The 19,624-nt window shown below is 34.6% G+C and overlaps 1 protein-coding gene and 1 pseudogene across 3 annotated transcripts in view; one reads left to right on the top strand and one right to left on the bottom strand.

Annotated features, from left to right (window-relative positions):
• The window catches only part of LOC112834772 (A disintegrin and metallopeptidase domain 3-like), a 166,961-nt gene that overhangs the window by 18,849 nt on the left and 128,488 nt on the right, over window positions 1-19,624 (bottom strand). For 2 of the 3 annotated variants that reach the window (XM_073902517.1, XM_025886246.2), the window contains exons 17-18: window positions 18,494-18,580; window positions 15,791-15,905 (exon numbers count right to left, since the gene is read on the bottom strand). In XM_073902517.1, the coding sequence (XP_073758618.1) occupies window positions 15,791-15,905; window positions 18,494-18,580 (202 nt within the window). The remainder of the gene's footprint in view (window positions 1-15,790; window positions 15,906-18,493; window positions 18,581-19,624) is intronic. The other variant, XM_025886247.2, reaches the window with a different exon arrangement.
• Window positions 629-1,179, top strand: LOC112834775 (programmed cell death protein 6 pseudogene; annotated as a pseudogene).

A 19,624-nucleotide genomic window follows, 5' to 3' on the forward strand; every position in this document is an offset into this window, starting at 1 on the left:
CTAAAAATTTGTGATCACTGAAGCAGCCCTGCAAGAAATATTAAAGGGGATCCTTTGAGCAAAGAGAGAGCCAAAAAGAAACAAAGACTAGAAAGGGACAGAGACAATCTACAGGAATAGTGACTTTACAGGTAATACGATAACACTAAATTCATATCTTTCAATAATTACTCTGAAGGTATTTGGACTAAATGCTCCAATCAAAAGACACAGATATCAGATTAGATAAACAAGACCCATCATATAAAGCTGTCTACAAGCGATTCGTTTTAGACCCAAAGACACCTCCAGAATGAAAGTGAGGGGGTGGGGAACAATTTATCACACTAATGGACATAAAAAGAAAGCAGGGGTAGCCATCCTTATATCAAAAAAAGTAGATTTTAAACCAAAGACTGTAATAAGAGATGAGGAAGGACACCGTATCATAAGAAAAGGGTCTATCCAACAAGAGGGTCCAACAACTGTAAATATTTATGTCTCTAACCTGGGAGCAGCCAATTACATAAAGCAATTAATAACAAAATTAAAGAAACACATTGAAAATAATACAATAATAAAGTATAGGAGAATTTGGTGGAAGAGGAGCCACCCTGGGCCTCCTCAACCCAGAAGTGCGCCTGGGACCATGGCTGCTTACTCCTACCCTGGGGCCCCCACCTGGGGCTGGAAGTGAGGTGCTGCCAGACCAAAACTTCTTGTGGAACATTTTCCAGAGGCACATGGACTCCATTTAATCCAGTGACTGTCAGGTCAATCATATCTATGTTTGATAGAACAAGACTGGCATACACATCAGCAAGTTCACTGGTATCTGGAAGTGCATCACAGACTGGCAGAACATCTTCCACACCTATGACAGGGGCAACTCTGGGATGACTGACAAGAACGAGCTCAAGGAAGCACTCTTAGGTTTTGGGTACTGGCTCTCTGACCAGTTTCATGACGTCCTCATTTGCAAGTTTGACAGACAAGGACAGGGGCATATCACATTTGATGACTTCATCCAGAGCATCATCTTGCAGAGGTTGACCAATACATTCAGGCCTTACCATATGGATCAGGACGTCTGGATTCAGGTGTCATATAAACAGTATCTGTCCATGGTCTTCAGCATCATATAACACTGGCCTTTGCAAATAGCAACATGACTTACAGAAGGAAGTATAAAAATGCCAAATCTCCCTTTAAATAAATGGGACACAGATGCACCTAGATACTGTCCTCCTTCCTTCAGATTTTATATAATGAACATTTGAGGACCTGACTGTACATATGTGTATACACTGATAAGGTTTTTTGCAAATGTAACAATAAGTATAATCATTATTTACATACAGACATTTGATCTGAGACTGTTCAATTGTAGCATGAGGTAAGATATGATAATGTTTCAGGTATCCTGCATGCAAAAAATTCATCACGTGCATTTTTAGATAGCTCCAGTTCTATAGTGGAAATATTTTTATTAGCCAGTAGGAATTTACAAATAATACAGAAGTTGCATAGAGGCTTTTATGTGCCTTACATTTTTAAAACAGGGTTTGTTGCATTTGTTTGAATATGCAACATAAGCAATAAAGCAAATGTGCCCCCTGTTCCACCCCCCAAAAAAAGTGTAGGAGAATTTAACACCCCACTCATAGCAATGTACAGATCATCTAAGCAGAACATTAACAAGGAAACAAGGGCTTTGAATGACACAGCAGACCAGAAGGACGTCACAGATATATATTAGGATGAAGTGCTAAAGCAACAGAACACATTCTTCTCAAGTGCACGTGGAACATTCTCCAGAATAAATCACATACTGGGTCACAAATCAGGTCTCAATTGATACCAAAAGACTGGGATAATTCCCTGCATATTTTCAGACCACAGTGCTTTAAAACTTGAACTGAATCACAATAGAAAATTTGGAAGGAAAACAAATAGATGACGGTTAAAAAAATCTTACTAAAGAATGAAGGGTCAACCAGGAAATTAAAGAATTTAAAAAAATACATGGAAACAAATGAAAATGAAAACTGGACAGTTCAGAACCTCTGGAATGCAGCAGAGGCAGTCCAAGGAGGGGGTATATGGTTATACATGCCTTTCTCAAGAAATAAGAAAAATCTCAAATACACAACCAAAACTTACTCCTCAAGGAGATGGAAAAAGAACAGCAAATAGAGAGGAGAAAGAAAGAATAAAGAAGGAGAAGGAGGAGCAGGAGAAGAGAAATAATAAAGATTAGAGCAGAAGTCCCTGATATAGAAATCAGAAGAACAGTAGACCAGATCAACAAAACTAGGAGCTGGTTTGTTGAAAGAATTAATAAGATAAATAAACCCCTAGCTAGATTTTCAAAAAGAAAAGAGAAAGGTCCCAAATAAATAAAATCATGAATGAAAGAGGAGAGATCACAAAGAACACTGAAAAAGTATAAATAATTATAAGAGAATATTATGAGCAATTATAAGCTAACAAATTAGGCAATCTGGAAGAAATGGATGCATTCCTAGAAACATAAACTACTGAAAATGAAACAGGAAGAAATAAAAAACCTGAACAGACCCATAATCAGCAAAGAAATTGAATCAATAATCAAAAATCTCCCAACAAACAAGACTCCCAGACCATATGATCTCCCAGCAGAATTCTACCAAATTTAAATAAGAATACTTATTCCTCCGAAACTCTTCCAAAAAATAGAAATGTAAGGAAAACTTCCAAACTCATTCTATGAGGCCAGCATTACTTGGATCTCAAAACCAGACAAAGACCCCACAAAAAAAGAAAATTACAAACCAATATCCCTGATGAACATGGATGCAAAAATTCTCAACAAGATACTAGCCAATAGGATCCAACAGTACATTAAAAGCATTATTCACCAAAACCAGGTGGGATTTATTCCTGGGAGGCAAGGATGTTTCAACATCCACAAATCAACAATGTGAGACATCATGTTAATAAAAGAAAGGACAAGAACCATATAATCCTCTCAATAGATGCAGAAAAAGCATTTGAAAAAGACAGCATCCTTTCTTGATTAAAAACAACAACAACAACAACTCTGTAGTGTAGGGATAAAGGGAACATACCTCCATAACATAAAAGTTATATACAAACAACCCACAGCAAATATCATTCTCAATGGGGAAAAACTGACAGGTTTTCCCCTAAGGTCAGGAATATGACAGGGATGCCCACACTCACCACTGCTGTTCAGCACGGTACTGGAAGTCTTAGTGTTGACAACCAGTCAACAAAAAGAAGTAAAAGGCAACCAAACTGGAAAAGAAGTAGTCAAACTTATATTATTCACAGATGACATGATACTCTATGTAGAAAACCCAGAAGACTCCAGCAAAAAATTCCTAGAAGTGATACAGGAATTCAGCAAAATGGCAGGATATAAAATCAATGCACAGAAATCAGTTGCATTTCCATACACTAACAATAAGACAGAAGAAAGAGAAATTAAGAAGTTGATCCCATTTACAGTTGCATCCAAAACCATAAGATACCTAGGAATAAACCTAACCAAAGAGGTAAAAGATCTATACTCTAAAAACTATAGAATGCTCATGAAAGAAATTGAGGAAGACACAAAGAAATGGAAAAACGTTCCATGCTCATGGATTGGTAGAACAAATATTGTTAAAATGTCTATGCTACCTAGAGCAATCTACACATTCAATGCAATCTCTATCAAAATACAATCAACATTTTTCACAGAGCTGGAACAAATAATCCTAACATTTGTATGGAAACAGAAAAGACCCCAAATAGCCAAAGAAATGTTGAAAAAGAAATCCAAAGGTTGTGGCATCACAATTCTGGACTTCAAGCTCTATTACAAAGCTGTAATCATCAAGACAGTAAGGTACTGGCACAAAAACAGACACATAGACCAATGGAACAGAATAGAGTACCCAGAAATGGACTCTGTCAGCTCTAGGACCAACTCATCTTTGACAAAGCAGGGAAGAATATCCAATAGAAAGAAGATAGCTGGTACAGACACTCCAGAAAACAGTATGGAGGTTCCTCAAAAAGTGAAAAATAGAGCTACCCCATGACCTAGCAATTGTACTACTGGGTATTTGCCCCAAAGGATATAAACATAGTTAGTTAAAGGGGCACCTGCACCCCAATGTTTATAGCAACAATGTCCACAATAGCCAGGATAGGGAAAGAGTCCTGATGTCCATAGACAGATGAATGGATAAAGAAGATGTGGTATATATATATATATATATATATATATATATATATATATATATATATACACACAATGGAATATTACTCCCCCATCAAAAAAATAAAATCTTACCACTTGCAACAAGGTGGATGGAATAGAGGGTATTATGCTAGGCGAAATAAGTCAATCAGAGAGAGAAAATTATCATACGATTTCACTCATATGTGGAATTTAAGAAACAAAATAGATGATCACAGGGGAAGAGAGGGAAAAATAAAATACGACTAAATGAGAGAAGATGCAAACCATAAGAGACTCTTAACTCTAGGAAACAAACAGGATTGCTGGAGGGGAGGTGGGGGGGATGGGGTTACTAGGTGATGGACATTAAGGAGGACACTTGATGTAATGAGCGCTGGGTGTTACATGCAAATGATGAATCAGTAAACTCTACCTCTGAAACTAATAATATGCTATATGTTAATTAATTGTATTTAAATAAAATAAAATTAAATAAACAAAAATTTTAAAAAATGTAGAGTATCTAGTGAAAAGTACAAAATTCTGATGTAGGAAATCATACAAAATCTAAATAAATGAAATGACATACCATATTCATAGATTGGAAGATTCAATAATATACAGTAAATGTGTAAAATCTTCCTAAATTGTTCCATAGTTTTAACACAGTTTGTATCAAGATAATAGCAAATTTTTTTAAACATAGATAAACTTTTTCTAAAATGTATATAGAAGGAGACCCTAGAATAGAAAAAAATTTTGAAAAAGAAGAATAAATTGAGAGGAATCTCTCTTACCATACAGTTACAATAATCAAAACAGCATAGCGATGGTGGACAGAATGACTCATAGATCAATGGAACAGAAGAGAAGTGAGAAATACACCAACACAAAAATGTCCAATTAATTATTGACAAAGGAGCAAAAACAATTCAAAGGACAAGAGATAGCTTTTTCAAAGAATTATGGTGGAACAACTGAAGTCACATTAGTCAAAAAGTTAATCTCCCACCCCTTACAAAAAGTAACTCAAAATGGATCATGAACTTTAGTGTAAAACACAAAACTACACCTTTTAGAGATATCATGGTAGAAAATCTTCAGGACTTAAGGTTGACAAAGAGTTCATACACTTGATACCAAAAGCATGATCCAAAAAAGAAAAGCAGTAGACTTTATCCGAAAAAAAAAATAAAAAAAAAATTGGGGTCTGAGATAAAACCACTTATAGACATGGAAAAAATGTGTTCAAATCACATGTCCAAAAATTGCATATATCTAGGAAACAGACAAAACTCTGATAATTCAACATTAAAAAAATACAGTCTAATTAGAAAATGGGCAAAGAGATGAACAGATTTTTCACTGAAGAGAACATACAGATGCCAAATAAACATGTTAAACATATTCAACATCATTATCCATTAGGGAAGTACAAATTAAACCCACAATGAGATATTAATACATACCTAATGGAATGACTGAAAAAAAAAGAGTGATATCATCAAATGTTAGTAAGGATGCCAAAACAATGGGTCATTCGTATATTATTGGTGGGAATGTCAAATGTTACTCTGAAAAATAGTTTGGCAGTTGCTTTTAAAACTATAAATGGTTTACCATTGACCCAGCAATTTCACTTTTGGGGATGTTTCCCAGGGAATTAAAATTTTACTTTCATGCAGAATTTTCTACACAAGTGTTCACAGCAGATCTCTCCATAATAGCTAAAAATTGGCAAACCACCCAAATGTCCATCAGTAGTTTGATATATCCATACAAAGGAATACTAGTCATCAATAAAAAGAAATTAAATATTTATACATGCAATGAGCTTCAATGCAGTTCATAGAAAATATGGAAGAGAAAGAAGCGAATCTCTAAGAGATACAAATTGTATGATTCCATATATATAACATGCATGAAATAACATAATTAGAGGCATAGTAGTAGTGGTTGCCAGGAGTTAGAAATGGCAGAAAAGGGGATCAGTGTAGTTATATAAAGGGGTGATATTAGGAGCCATATAGTGATGATACACTTCTGTATCTTGATTGTGGTGATGGTTACATAAATTTGAACATGTAAAACTGCATGAAATACAAACACACACATACATGCTCACACACATATACACATACACAAATTAGTGTATGTATACTGGTGAAATCTGAATAAGGTCTGTGTATTTTAATAATGTCCATTTCCTTGTTTTGCTACTCTACTATAGTATTGAAACATGTTAACACTGACAACATCTGAATAAAGGGTATGCAGGACTTCCATCTGCATTTCTTAACTCTTTGTGACCTATAACTACTTCAAAATAAAAAGTTAAATAAAAATCATAAGGAGATACCATTAGACATCTGCAACTGGCAAAACAAAATCAAACAAAACAAAACAAAAATGACAGTATCAAGTGCTTGTGAAGTGTGGAGCATCTGTGCCGAGAAACTGGAACTCTCATAGATGAATGGGAAGGAATACTGGGATAGTCACCTTAGAAATGGTTTGGCTATTTCTTGTAAAATTAAAAGTACATTTATCAAACCTAAACACTTAATAAATGACTCAGAAATCTTACTCCTAGGTATTTACCAACAAAAAGTGAGACCTTAGATATACACAAAAACCTAAATGTACATGTTTATACCAGGTTTATTTATAATTGCCAAAATCTAGAAATAACCCAAATACCTTTCAATGGCTGAATGGATAAACAAATTATATGCATCAGTTCAATATAGAAAACTATTTAGGTGCTTACACAAAGGATAAAAAAATAGAGATTGAAAGGGGTACATGCACTACAATGACTATAACAGCATTATAAACAATAGTCAGACTATGGAGAGAGCCCACATGTCCATTAACTGATGAATGGATAAAGATGTGATATATATATAAATATATATTTATATATATCTATTACTATATAGTGGAATATTAGTCATTGAAAAGAATAAAATCAAAGATGGCAGAGGAGTAGGAGACCTAAATTTCATCTGGTCCCAGGAATTCAACTAGATAGGGATCAAACCATTCTGAACACCTACAAACGCAACAGGAGATCAAAGAAAAGAATAGCAGCAACTCTGAATAGAAAAGCAACCACTTTCTGGAAGAGTCATATTCTATCCCTTCATAGTAGTTAACCTTATTTTTGGTATATATATATATATGTATATTTATATACATATATGTATAGTTCTTTCTTTAAAATTATGGGATACAGTTTCTTCTAACAGACCAAAATATATCCTAAATCTCTAGTGCATGGCTTTGTTCTACTCTCCTGCCTGATCACATTCTCTTCTCCCCCTTTTTTAAAATCCTCTTCTTTTTTTTTAATCAACTTCTTATTTTATCAATTCCTTTTATAAAATCTTTTATAATTTTCATCTTCACAATCATGTTCCATCCCTTCATCGTATTTACCCTTATTTTTGTTCATATATAAGCTTTCCTTTCTTTAAAATTTTGGGAGTCACTTTCCTCTAACAGACTAAAATACACCCAAAATCTACTGTGTGGCACTGATCTATGCACCAGCCTGATCATATTGGATCATATTCTGTTTTTTTTTCTGTCTGTTTGTTTCTTTTTATCTTTTTCTTTTTTCTTTCTTTCCCTTTCTTTTCTGCCAGTTTCAGGTCTCTTCTGATTTGTTCAGTGTAATTTTTCTGGGGTCGTTGTTATGCAGTTAGCATTTTGTTCTCTCATTCATCTATTCTCCTCTGGACAAAATGACAAGATGGAAAAAATCCCTCAAAAAAAAGAACAAGAGGCAGTATTAACTGTCAGGGACTTCATCAATACGGACATAGGTAAAATGTCGGAACTAGAGTTTAGAATGATGATTTTAAAGATACTAGCTGGGCTTGAAAAAAGCATGGAAAATATAAGAGAAACCCTTTCTGGAGAAATAAAAGAACTAAAATCTAACCAAGTCAAAATCAAAAAGGCTATTAATGAAGTGCAATAAAAAATGGAGGCTCTAACTGCTAAAATAAATGAGGCAGAGGACAGATTTAGTCATATAGGAGACCAAATGATGGAAAATAAAGAAGCTGAGAAAAAGAGAGATAAACAACTACTGCATCATGAGGGCAGAATTTGAGAGATAAGTGATACCATAAGATCAAACAACATTGGAATAATTGGGATCCAAGAAAAAGAAGAAAGAGAGAGAGGGTCAGAAGGTATATTGGAGCAAATTATAGCAGAGAACTTCCCTAATTTGAGGAAGGAAACAGGAATCAAAATCCAGGAGGTACAGAGAACTGCCCTCAAAATCAATAAAAATAGGTCAACACCCCGACATCTAATAGTAAAACTTATGAGTCTCAGAGACAAAGGGAAAATCCTGAAAGCAGCTCGGCATAAGAGATCTGTGACCTATAATGGTAGAAACATTAGATTGGCAACAGACCTATCCACAGAGACCTGGCAGACCAGAAAGGACTGGCATGATATATTAGGAGCAGTAAATGAGAAAAATATGCATCCAAGAATACTATATCCAGCTAGGCTGTCATTGAAAATAGAAGGAGACATAAAAAGCTTCCAGGACACACAAAAACTACAGGAATTTGCAAACACGAAACCAGCCCAATCAGAAATATTGAAAGGGGTCCTCTAAGCAAAGAGAGAGCCTAAAAGTAACATAGACCAGAAAGGAACACAGACAATATACAGTAACAGTCACCTTATAGGCAATACACTGGCATTAAATTCATATCTTTCAATAGTTACCCTGAATGTAAATGGGCTAAATGCCCCAATCAAAACACACAGGGTATCAGACTGGATAAAAAGACAAGACCCATCAATATGCTGTCTGCAAGAGACTCATTTTATACCCAAAGACACCCCCAGCTTGAAAGTGAGGGGGTGGAAAACAATTTACCATGCTAATGGACACCAAAAGAAAGCTGGGGTGGCAATCCTTATATCAGACATATTAGATTTTAAACCAAAGACTATAATAAGAGATGAGGAAGGACACTATATGATACTTAAGGGGTCTATCCAATTGTAAATATCGATGCCCCTAACATGGGAGCAGCCACTTGTATAAGCCAGTTAATAACAAAAGCAAAGAAACTTTTCAACAATACAATAATAATGGGGGATTTACACCCCCCTGACTGAAATGGACAGATCATCTAAGCAAAAGATCAACAAGGAAATAAAGACTTTAAATGACACACTGGACCAAAGGGACTTCACAGATATATTCAGAACATTCCATCCCAAAACAACAGAATACATATTCTTCTCTAGTGCCCATGGAACATTCCCCAGAATAGATCACATCCTAGGTCACAAATCAGATCTCAGCTGGTACAAAAAATTGGGATCATTCCTTGCATATTTTCAGACCACAATGCTTTGAAACTAGAACTCAATCACAAGAGGAAAGTCAGAAAGAACTCAAATACATGGAGGCTAAAGAGCATCCTACTAAAGAATGAATGGGTGAACTAAGAAATTAAAGAAGAATTAAAAAAAATCATGGAAACAAATGAACATGAAAACACAACTCTTCAAAATCTTTGGGATGAAGCAAAGGCAGTCCTAAGAGGAAAGTGTATAGCCATACAATCCTTTCTCAAGAAAAAAGAAAGTTCTCAAATACACAACCTAACCCTACACCTAAAGGAGCTGGAGAAAGAACAACAAATAAAGCCTAAACCCCTCCGGAGAAGAGAAATAATAAAGATCAGAGCAGAAATCAATGAAATAGAAACCAAAAGAACAGTAGAACTGATCAACGAAACTAGGAGCTGGTTCTTAAAAGAATTAACAAGACTGATAAAACCCTGGCCAGACATATCAAAAAGAAAAGAGAATGGACCCAAATAAAAAAAATCATGAATGAAAGAGGAAAGAACGCAACCAAAACCAAAGAAATACAAACAATTATAAGAACATATTATGAGCAACTATATGCCAGCAAATTAGATAATCTGGAAGAAATGGATGCATTCTTAGAGATGTATCAACTACCAAAACTGAACCAGGAAGAAATAGAAAACCTGAATAGACCTATAACCACTAAGGAAATTGAAGCAGTCATCAAAAATCTCCCAAAAAACAGAAGCCCAGGGCCAGATGGCTTCCCAGGGGAATTCTACCAAAGATTTAAAGAATAATTAATACCCATTCTTCTGAAACTGTTCCAAAAAATAGAAATGGAATGAAAACTTCCAAACTCGTTTTATGAGGTCACCATTACCTTGATCCCCCAAACCATACAAAGATCCCATCACAAAGAAGAATTACAGACCAAAATCCTTGATGAACATGGATGCAAAAATTCTCACCAAAATACTAGCCAATAGGATCCAACAGTACATTAAAAGGATTATTCACAACGACCAAGTGGCATTTATCCCTGGGCTACAATTTGGTTCAACATCCACAAATCAATCAATGTGATACAATACATTAACAAGAGAAAGAACAAGAATGATATGATCCTCTCAATAGAAGCAGAAAAAGTATTTGACAAAGTACAGCATCCCTTCTTGATCAAAAGGCTTCAGAGTATAGGGATAGAGGGTACATACCTCAATATCATAAAAGCCATCTATGAAAAACCCACAGAGAATATCATTCTCAATGGGGAAAAACTGAGAACTTTCTCCCTAAGGTCAGGAGCACTGCAGGGATGTCCGCTATCACCACTGCTATTTAACATAGTATTAGAAGTCCTAGCCACAGCAATAGACAACAAAAAGAAATAAAAGTCAACCGAATCAGCAAATAAGAAGTCAAACTCTCACTCTTTGAAGATGATATGATACTTTATGTGGAAACCCAAAGGACTCCACCCCAAAACTGCTAGAACTCATACAGGAATTCAGTAAAGTGGCAGAATAGATAATCAACACGCAGAAATCGGTGGCATTCCTATACAGCAACAACAAGACAGAAGAAAGAGAAATTAAGGAGTCAATCCCATTTACAATTGCACCCTAAACCATAGGATACCTAGGAATAAATCTCACTAAAGAGGCAAAGAATCTGTACTCAGAAAACTACAAAATACTCATGAAAGAAATTGAGGAAGACACAAAGAAATGGAAAAACATTCCATGCTCATGGATTGGAAGAACAAATATTGTGAGGATGTCAGTGTTACCTAGAGCAATCTACACATTCAGTGCAATCCCTTTCAAAATACTATCAACTTTTTTTCAAAGAAATGGGACAAATAATTCTAAAATTTGTATGGAACCAGAAAAGACCCCGATAGCCAGAGGAATGTTGAAAAAGCAAAGCAAAGCTGGCGGCATTGCAATTCCGGACCTCAAGCTCTATTACACAGCTGTCATCATCAAGACAATATGGTACTGGCACAAAAACAGACACATAGATCAATGGAACAGAATAGAGAGCCCAGAAATGGACCCTCAACTCTATGGTCAACTAATCTTCGACAAAGCAGGAAAGAATGTCCAATGGAAAAAAGACAGTCTCTTCAACAAATGCTGTTGGGAAAATTGGACAGCCACATGCAGAAGAATGAAACTGGACCATTTCCTTACACCACACACAAAAATAGACTCAAAATGGTTGAAAGACCTCAATGTGAGATAGGAGTCCATCAAAATCCTAAATGAGAACCCAGGCAGCAACCTCTCTGACCTCAGCCGCAGCAACTTCTTCCTAGAAACATCGCCAAAGGCAAGGGAAGCAAGGGCAAAAATGAGCTATTGGGACTTCATCAAGATAAGAAGGTTTTGCACAGCAATAGAAACAGTCAACAAAACCAAAATACAACCAACAGAATGAGAGAAGATATTTGCAAATGATATATCAGATAAAAGGTTAGTATCCAGAATCTATAAAGAACGTATGAAACACAACACCCAAAGAACAAATGATCCAATCAAGAAATGGGCAGAAGACATGAACAGACATTTTTCCAAAGAAGACATCCAAATGGCCAACAGACACTTGAAAAAGTGCTTAACATCGCTCGGCATCAGGGAAATCCAAATCAAAACCTCAATGAGATACCACCTCACACCAGTCAGAATGGCTAAAATTGGAAACGACAGATGTTGGCAGGGATGTTGGGGAAACGGGAACGACAGATGTTGGCGGGGATGCGGGGAAAGGGGAGCCCTCCTACACTGTTGGTGGGAATGCAAGCTGGTGCAGCCACTCTGGAAAACAGTATGGAGGTTCCTCAAAAAGTTGAAAATAGAGCTTCCATATGATCCAGCAATTACACTTCTGGGTATTTACCTCAACAATGTAAATGTAGGGACCCGAAGGGGTACGTGCATCCTTATGTTTAATAGCAGCAATGTCCACAATAGCCAAACTATGGAAGGAACCAAGATGTCCATCAACAGATGAATGGATAAAGGAGGGGTGATATATATATATATATATATATATATATATATATATATACACAATAGAATATTATGCAGCCATCAAAAGGAATGAAATCTTGCCATTTCCACCAGGGTGGATGGAACTGGAGGGTATTATGCTGAGTGAAATGTCAATCAGAGAAAGAAATGTACCATATGATCTCACTGATATGAGGAATTCTTAATTTCAGGAAACAAACTGAGGGTTGCTGGAGTGGTTGGGGGTGGGAGGGATGGGGTGGCTGGGTGATAGACATTGGGGAGGGTATGTGCTAAGGTGAGCGCTGTGGATTGTGTAAGACTGTTGAATCACAGACCTGTACCTCTGAAACAAATAATACATGTTAAAAAAAAAAAAAAGAAGAAGAAGAAGGTAACAGGAAGGGAAAAATGAATGGGGGGAAATCAGAGGGGGTGACGAACCATGACAGACTATGGACTCTGAGAAACAAACTGAAGGTTCTAGAGGGTAGGTGGTTGGGGGGTGGGTCAGCCTGGTGATGAGTACTAAAGAGGGTAGGTACTGAATGGAGCACTGGGTGTCATACGCAAACAATGAATCATGGAACACTACATCAAAAACTAATGATGTAATGTATGGTGATTAATAAAATAAAATAAAATAAAATAAAAAGAGTGAAATCTTGCCATTTACAACAATGTGGAAGGAGCTATACTATATTATGCTACGTGAAATAAGTCATCCAGAAAAAGACAAATACCATATACTTTCACTCATACGTGGAATTTAAGAAACAAAACAGATGCACATATGGGAAAGCCTGAAAAAAGGAGAGAGGGAAACAAACCATAAGAGACTCTTAAGATAGAAAACAGAGTGTTGATGGGCTCCTGGGTGGCTCAGTTGGTTGGGCGACTGCCTTCAGCTCAGGTCATGATCCTGGAGTTCCAGGATCAAGTCCCGCATCGGGCTCCCTGCTCAGTGGGGAGTCTGCTTCTCCCTCTGACCCTCCCCCTCTCATGTGCTCTCTCTCTCTCATTCTCTCTCTCAAATAAATAAATAAAATCTTTAAAAAAAAAGAAAAAAGCAGAGTGTTGATGGAGGGAGATGGGTGGGGGATGGGCTAGATGTGTGATGGTTGTTAAAGAGGGCACTTGTAATGAGCACTGGGTGTTGTATGTAAGTGATGAATTATTAGATATTTTTTAAAGATTTATTTATTTATATGAGAAAGAGAGGGTGTGGGGAAGAGGGACAGAGGGAGAAAGAGTCTTAAGCAGACTTTGAGCTGAGCACAGACCCTGGACACAGGGCTCGATCTCACAACCTTGAGATCACGACATCTGCAGAAACCAAGAGTCAGGCACTTAACTGATTGTGCCACCCAGGTGCCCCAAATTACTGAATTCTACTCCTGAAACCAATATTGCACTATATGTTAACTAAAATTTAAATAAAAAATTAAAAAAAAAAAGCCTACTTAACAATGAAAGAATGAACTATTAGCAGCACCTAGCTGACTCAGTTGGTAGAGCACATGGCCTCAGTGTTCTCAGTTCAAGCCCCAGTTTGGGCCTGGAGCTTACTTAAAAAAAAAAAAAACTATTAAAACATGGCAACAGGAATGTATCTCAAATTTGTATGTACTGTATATGACATTCTGGAAAAGACAAGTCTGTATAGACGAGAACTGGTAATTTGTTGCCAGGAATTGCAGTCGGGAATGAACACAAAGGGGCGGCCAGAGGGACATTTTGAGGTGATACATCTATTGTGTATCATAACTGTGGCAGTGGGAACAAGAGTATGTGCATTTTTTCAATACTCATTTAATTATATACCACAGAGTGAATGTCACTGTATATCATTTTTTAAATGCAAATATGTTTAATAAAAAAATATTTAAAAAGAGACAACAGCTAAGAGGTTTTTCAAAATTTCTGAAAACACTGTCAGCTATATATTCAAGGATCACAGCCAACCCAAGCAGGAAAATTCAAAGAGAAACATGTCTTGATAAATTGTAGTGAAACTGTGGAAAATCATATAAACATAAAAAATATAAACATATAAAATAAAAAACATATAAAAGAAGTCTGAAACTTAAAGAATAAAGGAAGCATTATATTATTGGGATGAATAGAGTAATAAGAATGACACTGTATTCTCATCAGAAAATGTAAGCTTGGATACAATTGGATTACATCTTTGAACAGCTGAAAGAAAAAATTCTCAATGTAGAATTCTAATTCCAGTGAAAATACTCTTCACAAATTAAGACATTTTTATAAAAAACATTTTATAAAACAAAAGCTGAGACAATTGCTCATCATAAGGTAGAAGTACAAAAGGAAGTTTTTCAGAGAGAAAGAAAATGCCCGCATGGAATTTGAATGTGCTAGAAGAATTGAAAAACCCTTGAAAACAGTAAATGGATGAGTAAATGTAAATATTTATATAAAAAAACTTTAAAATTCCATTGTCTATTTAAGGCAAATATAATAATGTACTGTCAGATTTACAACATATATAAATAAAATATAGAGTAAAAATGCAAATGATGTAAAGACATTAATGAAATTATACTGTTAAGATATATACATTGTGAAGTTTAGAAAAAAACAACTATGCTATATTTGTTCATGAATGTTCATCAAATAAAATTTTAAAATGGTTTGTACCATCTACTATCCATACATAATGGATATGGAAGATCTGATTACTTTTCCCTTTTGAAAAGGGAAACTTAAAAGATGAAACTTGGTTGCAAACTAGCACATGATAGTTAACATTCTGGGAATATGCGGAGTATATAATAAAACTATCACCTATTGTATAATTTTACTATATCTATCTAGAAAATTCTGCTATACATATACATATACATATATATGTATATGTATATGTATATAAATGTTTTTGGTAACCGTGGTTAAAACTAAAGAGAGGTCTCTTAATGTTCACTTCTTGAGTGAAATTAAAAGCATATACAAAATTTTGTTTGGCAGTATGATATATAGCTGTACTGTTTAATATAGTTGCCACCAAGCCACAAGAGGCTACTTAAATTTAAATAAAGTAAAATAAAATGGAAATCTTAGTTTCCTGTTGCATTATCCATATGTCAGGTGCTCTATAGCCACATATTCAGTGGAGATGTAGACCATTTCTGTAAGGGCAGAAAGCTCCTTGAAGCACACTCATCTAGGTACTTACTTCCCTTACTCCAAAACCCATCATTAATACTTCCTCCTGGTGATGTTCGTGATGGTCTACAAAGTGGAGGAGAATATCCAACATCACAGTGACAATTAAGCATACTATTGCAAACCTGAAATCAGAACCAAATAAAAAATAACATTTTATGTTCAACATAAAAATTAAATGCATTACTCTGATTGTTAATGTAAATTATTGAAGTATTGTAATTTATATATTATAGATGGTTTTTACTTAGTGTGGAAAATATTTTTTAAAATAAAATGTAATACAATAAATTCCCATGCAATTTATTGCAATTATGCCTTTCAAATGTCATAGAAATTTTCTTTTGTCTCATATATTTTTTAAATAACAGTATATGGCCTTCTTGACACAACTGAAATGCTATATTCCAGAAAGGCATAAAATTGTGAACTAAAAAATTATACTAATCACCAGGAAAATGTAAATCAAAACCTCAATGAGGTATCACCTCACACCAGTCAGAATAGCTAGTATCAAAATAAGAAAAACAAGTATTGGTGAGGATGTGGGGAAAAGGGAACTACTGTGCACTTCTGGTGGGAATGTAAATTGGTACAGTCACTGTCAAAAACATTATGGAGTTTCCTCCAAAAAATAAAAATAGAAATATATACAATCCAGTAATTCTAAAACTACTCTTTACCCAGTGAAAACAAAAACACTAATTAGAAAAGGTATATTGCATGCCAATGTTTCTTGCAGCTCTATTTACACTAGCAAAGATATGGAAGCAACCTAAGTGGCTATCAGTAGATGAATGGATAAAGATGTGGTATATATATATATATATATATATATATATATATATATATATATATATAATGGAATGTTACTTAGCCATAAAGAGAGAGAAAGAGAGATCTTGCCATTTTTGACAACATGCATGGACCTAGAAGGTATCGTGCTAAGTGAAGCAAGTCAGACTGAGAAAGACAAATACCATATGATTTCACTCATATATGGAATCTAAAAAATAACATGAATAAGCAAACAAAAAAGCAGAACTAGACCTATAAATACAGAGAACAAACTGGTGGTTACCAGAAAGCAAAGTAGTGGTGGGAAGGGGCAAAATGGGTGAAGGGGAGTGGGAGATGCAGGCTTCAGTTACGGAATGAGTAAGTCATGGGATGATAAGTACAGCATAGGGAATATAGTCAATGATATTATAATAGCAGATGGTAGCTACACTTGTGGTGAGCATAGCATAATGTACAGGGTTGTTGAATCACTATTTTACACATGAAACTAATGTAACATTGTGTGCCAACTATATTTCAATAAAAAATATAAAATAGTAAGAGTTAAAGTTTATTTTGAATAAGGTTAAGTTAAAAAATGGTTGTTATAAAAAGAAACTTTTACCAAAAAAAATGTGGAAAAAAACAAAAGGAGAAGTTTTCTTAATGAGATACAGATACCGAAATGTATTTTCCTAGAAATAGGAAGGCTGGAAAATACCTCCAAATGTGATCTGGTGGAAGAATTGAAATTCTTCCTGAATTGATCTTCCTGAAGATCAGAAGCAGACTAGAGAATCTAGAAGTAGGTTCATGCAAAAATTAAATAAGAAATTAAATTAAATTTAAATAAGAAAGGAAATGGTTAATAGAGTATGTAAGTGATTGGGGAGAAAATTTTGATACAAGACATGCAGGTAGGTCACTTTATTCTTGGATTATTATATAAACTATGAAGCATTGATATGGCAAGAGACACCAGCCACAAAGTTAAAGCCTACATGTATGTTCAGAAAAACAAAGTTTACATAATTTCTATTCCCTAGTAGATAATTTCACAATGGATGGACAAATAAAAATGCAAATGGCAAATATGACCATACATATATTGTGCTTAAAAACTGTATTATTAAGTAAATATAAATTAGCAATGGATTTAGCATGTTAAAAGTGATTTAAAAAAACTGAGATGCTAGTCTGGCCAGAATTTGAGGAAATGCATATTTTTATACCTGATAGGTGGAAGCAAAAACTGGTATAATATTCCTTAAACACAATGTAATATATATAAAAATTTAAGTGGTACATAAATGTAGCCACTCATACATTTCATTAACAATTTAAGAAGTCAGACAAATGTACAAAGGTGATTGTACCATAATGTCCATTGTCCCACTACTTAACCATAGTTAAGTAAAAGTTAACATTATCCAAAAGTCCATCAGTGAATGATATTTAAAAATATAATATGGAGGAGACATACAGCGAAATAAATTGAAACCACTAAAGGATGAATGAGATCTGTATAAACAAGAAAGTCTGCTCTCACAAAAATATTAGATTATAATATGTGTAATATAAATATATTAAGTGTGTTTTCAAATATTTATCAGTACACATACACTTAACCACAAGCAATATTTACAGGTATGTTAAATGTGTATGAGTAATCCTTAATAAATTCAATTGAGAAATGAATTTATTTCATATTGCATTTTTGTATAAAGTTCAAAGCTCATGAGGCTTATAACAATGTGACTGAACACATAAATCATATATCTATGTATAAATAATAGAATCTACTTTCCTTATTTTAACTGCAAATTTTCAAAGAAATTTCTGTATCAAATAATTCTAAACCCCATTATCTTGGACAATGTTACTGACATGAATGAAAATAGCTATACTTAGAAATGAAATAACCATTACATACCCCATGTCCACTGCAATTTATGTTTGAGTCACAATTTGTTCTCTGTGTGTATGAATTCCTAGAAGAACAACGTCCCTGGTCACAATACTAAAATGTTAAAACAACAAACAACAAAACCTGTAAATGTAAAGCCGAGTTGAGCATTTGTACTTGGTACAAAAATTAAATGCACAATATATTTTATATTTATATTTCATATAAAATATATATAATATGAATCTGGATTTCATGACATCTACTCATTCTAAAAGAAGAACTTGGGAGTTGGGAGTCCAAATAGCATGTTATTACTTTACCAAATATAAAATTTTGAAATGAGATACTATTTCTTTCCTATGAGGGAGCTGTGATTTTATGGATATATTGATACTAATTGGTATAAGAACAAAAATAGCCAAGTGGTACTGACCATTTATAATGAGCTTGGATTTATCTTTGCACTTTCTATATATCTTTATAATACATACTCATATATACTCAAAGGAAATATTTTTTCCTCATTTTATATTTGATGAAAATAAATCTACTCTTTTAAATTCATGCACAAGTTATCGAGAGCCAATGTTCAGTGCAAGAACTCCTTTGTCACAGAACCACATATTGATCAATGCTAAATAACAGTGTTCTTGTCATTTTCTAATATTTTTATATTTTTCCAGCTTTAATGGCAATATCTCTTACCTTTCATATTTACACTAAAGTAAATTATTTAATCTCCCCATACCTCCTTTTATCCATCTTTGAATTTGGAATAGCAATTATACCCAAATTTTAAAAAAGTGTAGATTATGAGGATGAAATCATTTGTTAGACGTAAGGGAACAAAAGCAGTGCCTGGCACGTAGTAAATCCTCACTACATACAAAATATCATTTTTTTTTTTGGGTTTCCTTTTTTTTTAATTTTAAGTTCAATTAATTAACAATATAGTGTATTATTAGTTTTAGAGTTCAGTGATTCATCAGTTGCATACAACCACCCGTGCTCATTCCATCACATGCCCTCCTTCATGCCCACCACCCAGTCACCCCATCCCCCCCACCTCCCCTCCAGCAAGCCTGTTTCTTTCCTATGCTTAAGAAGTCTCTTATGGTTTGTCTCCCTCTCTAGTTTCATCTTGTTTTATTCCTC

Source organism: Callorhinus ursinus, unplaced genomic scaffold (genome assembly GCF_003265705.2).
Source record: "Callorhinus ursinus isolate GAN/ISIS: 27379988/994484 unplaced genomic scaffold, GSC_fseal_2.0 scaffold17, whole genome shotgun sequence".
Classification (NCBI taxonomy): Eukaryota; Metazoa; Chordata; class Mammalia; order Carnivora; family Otariidae; genus Callorhinus; species Callorhinus ursinus.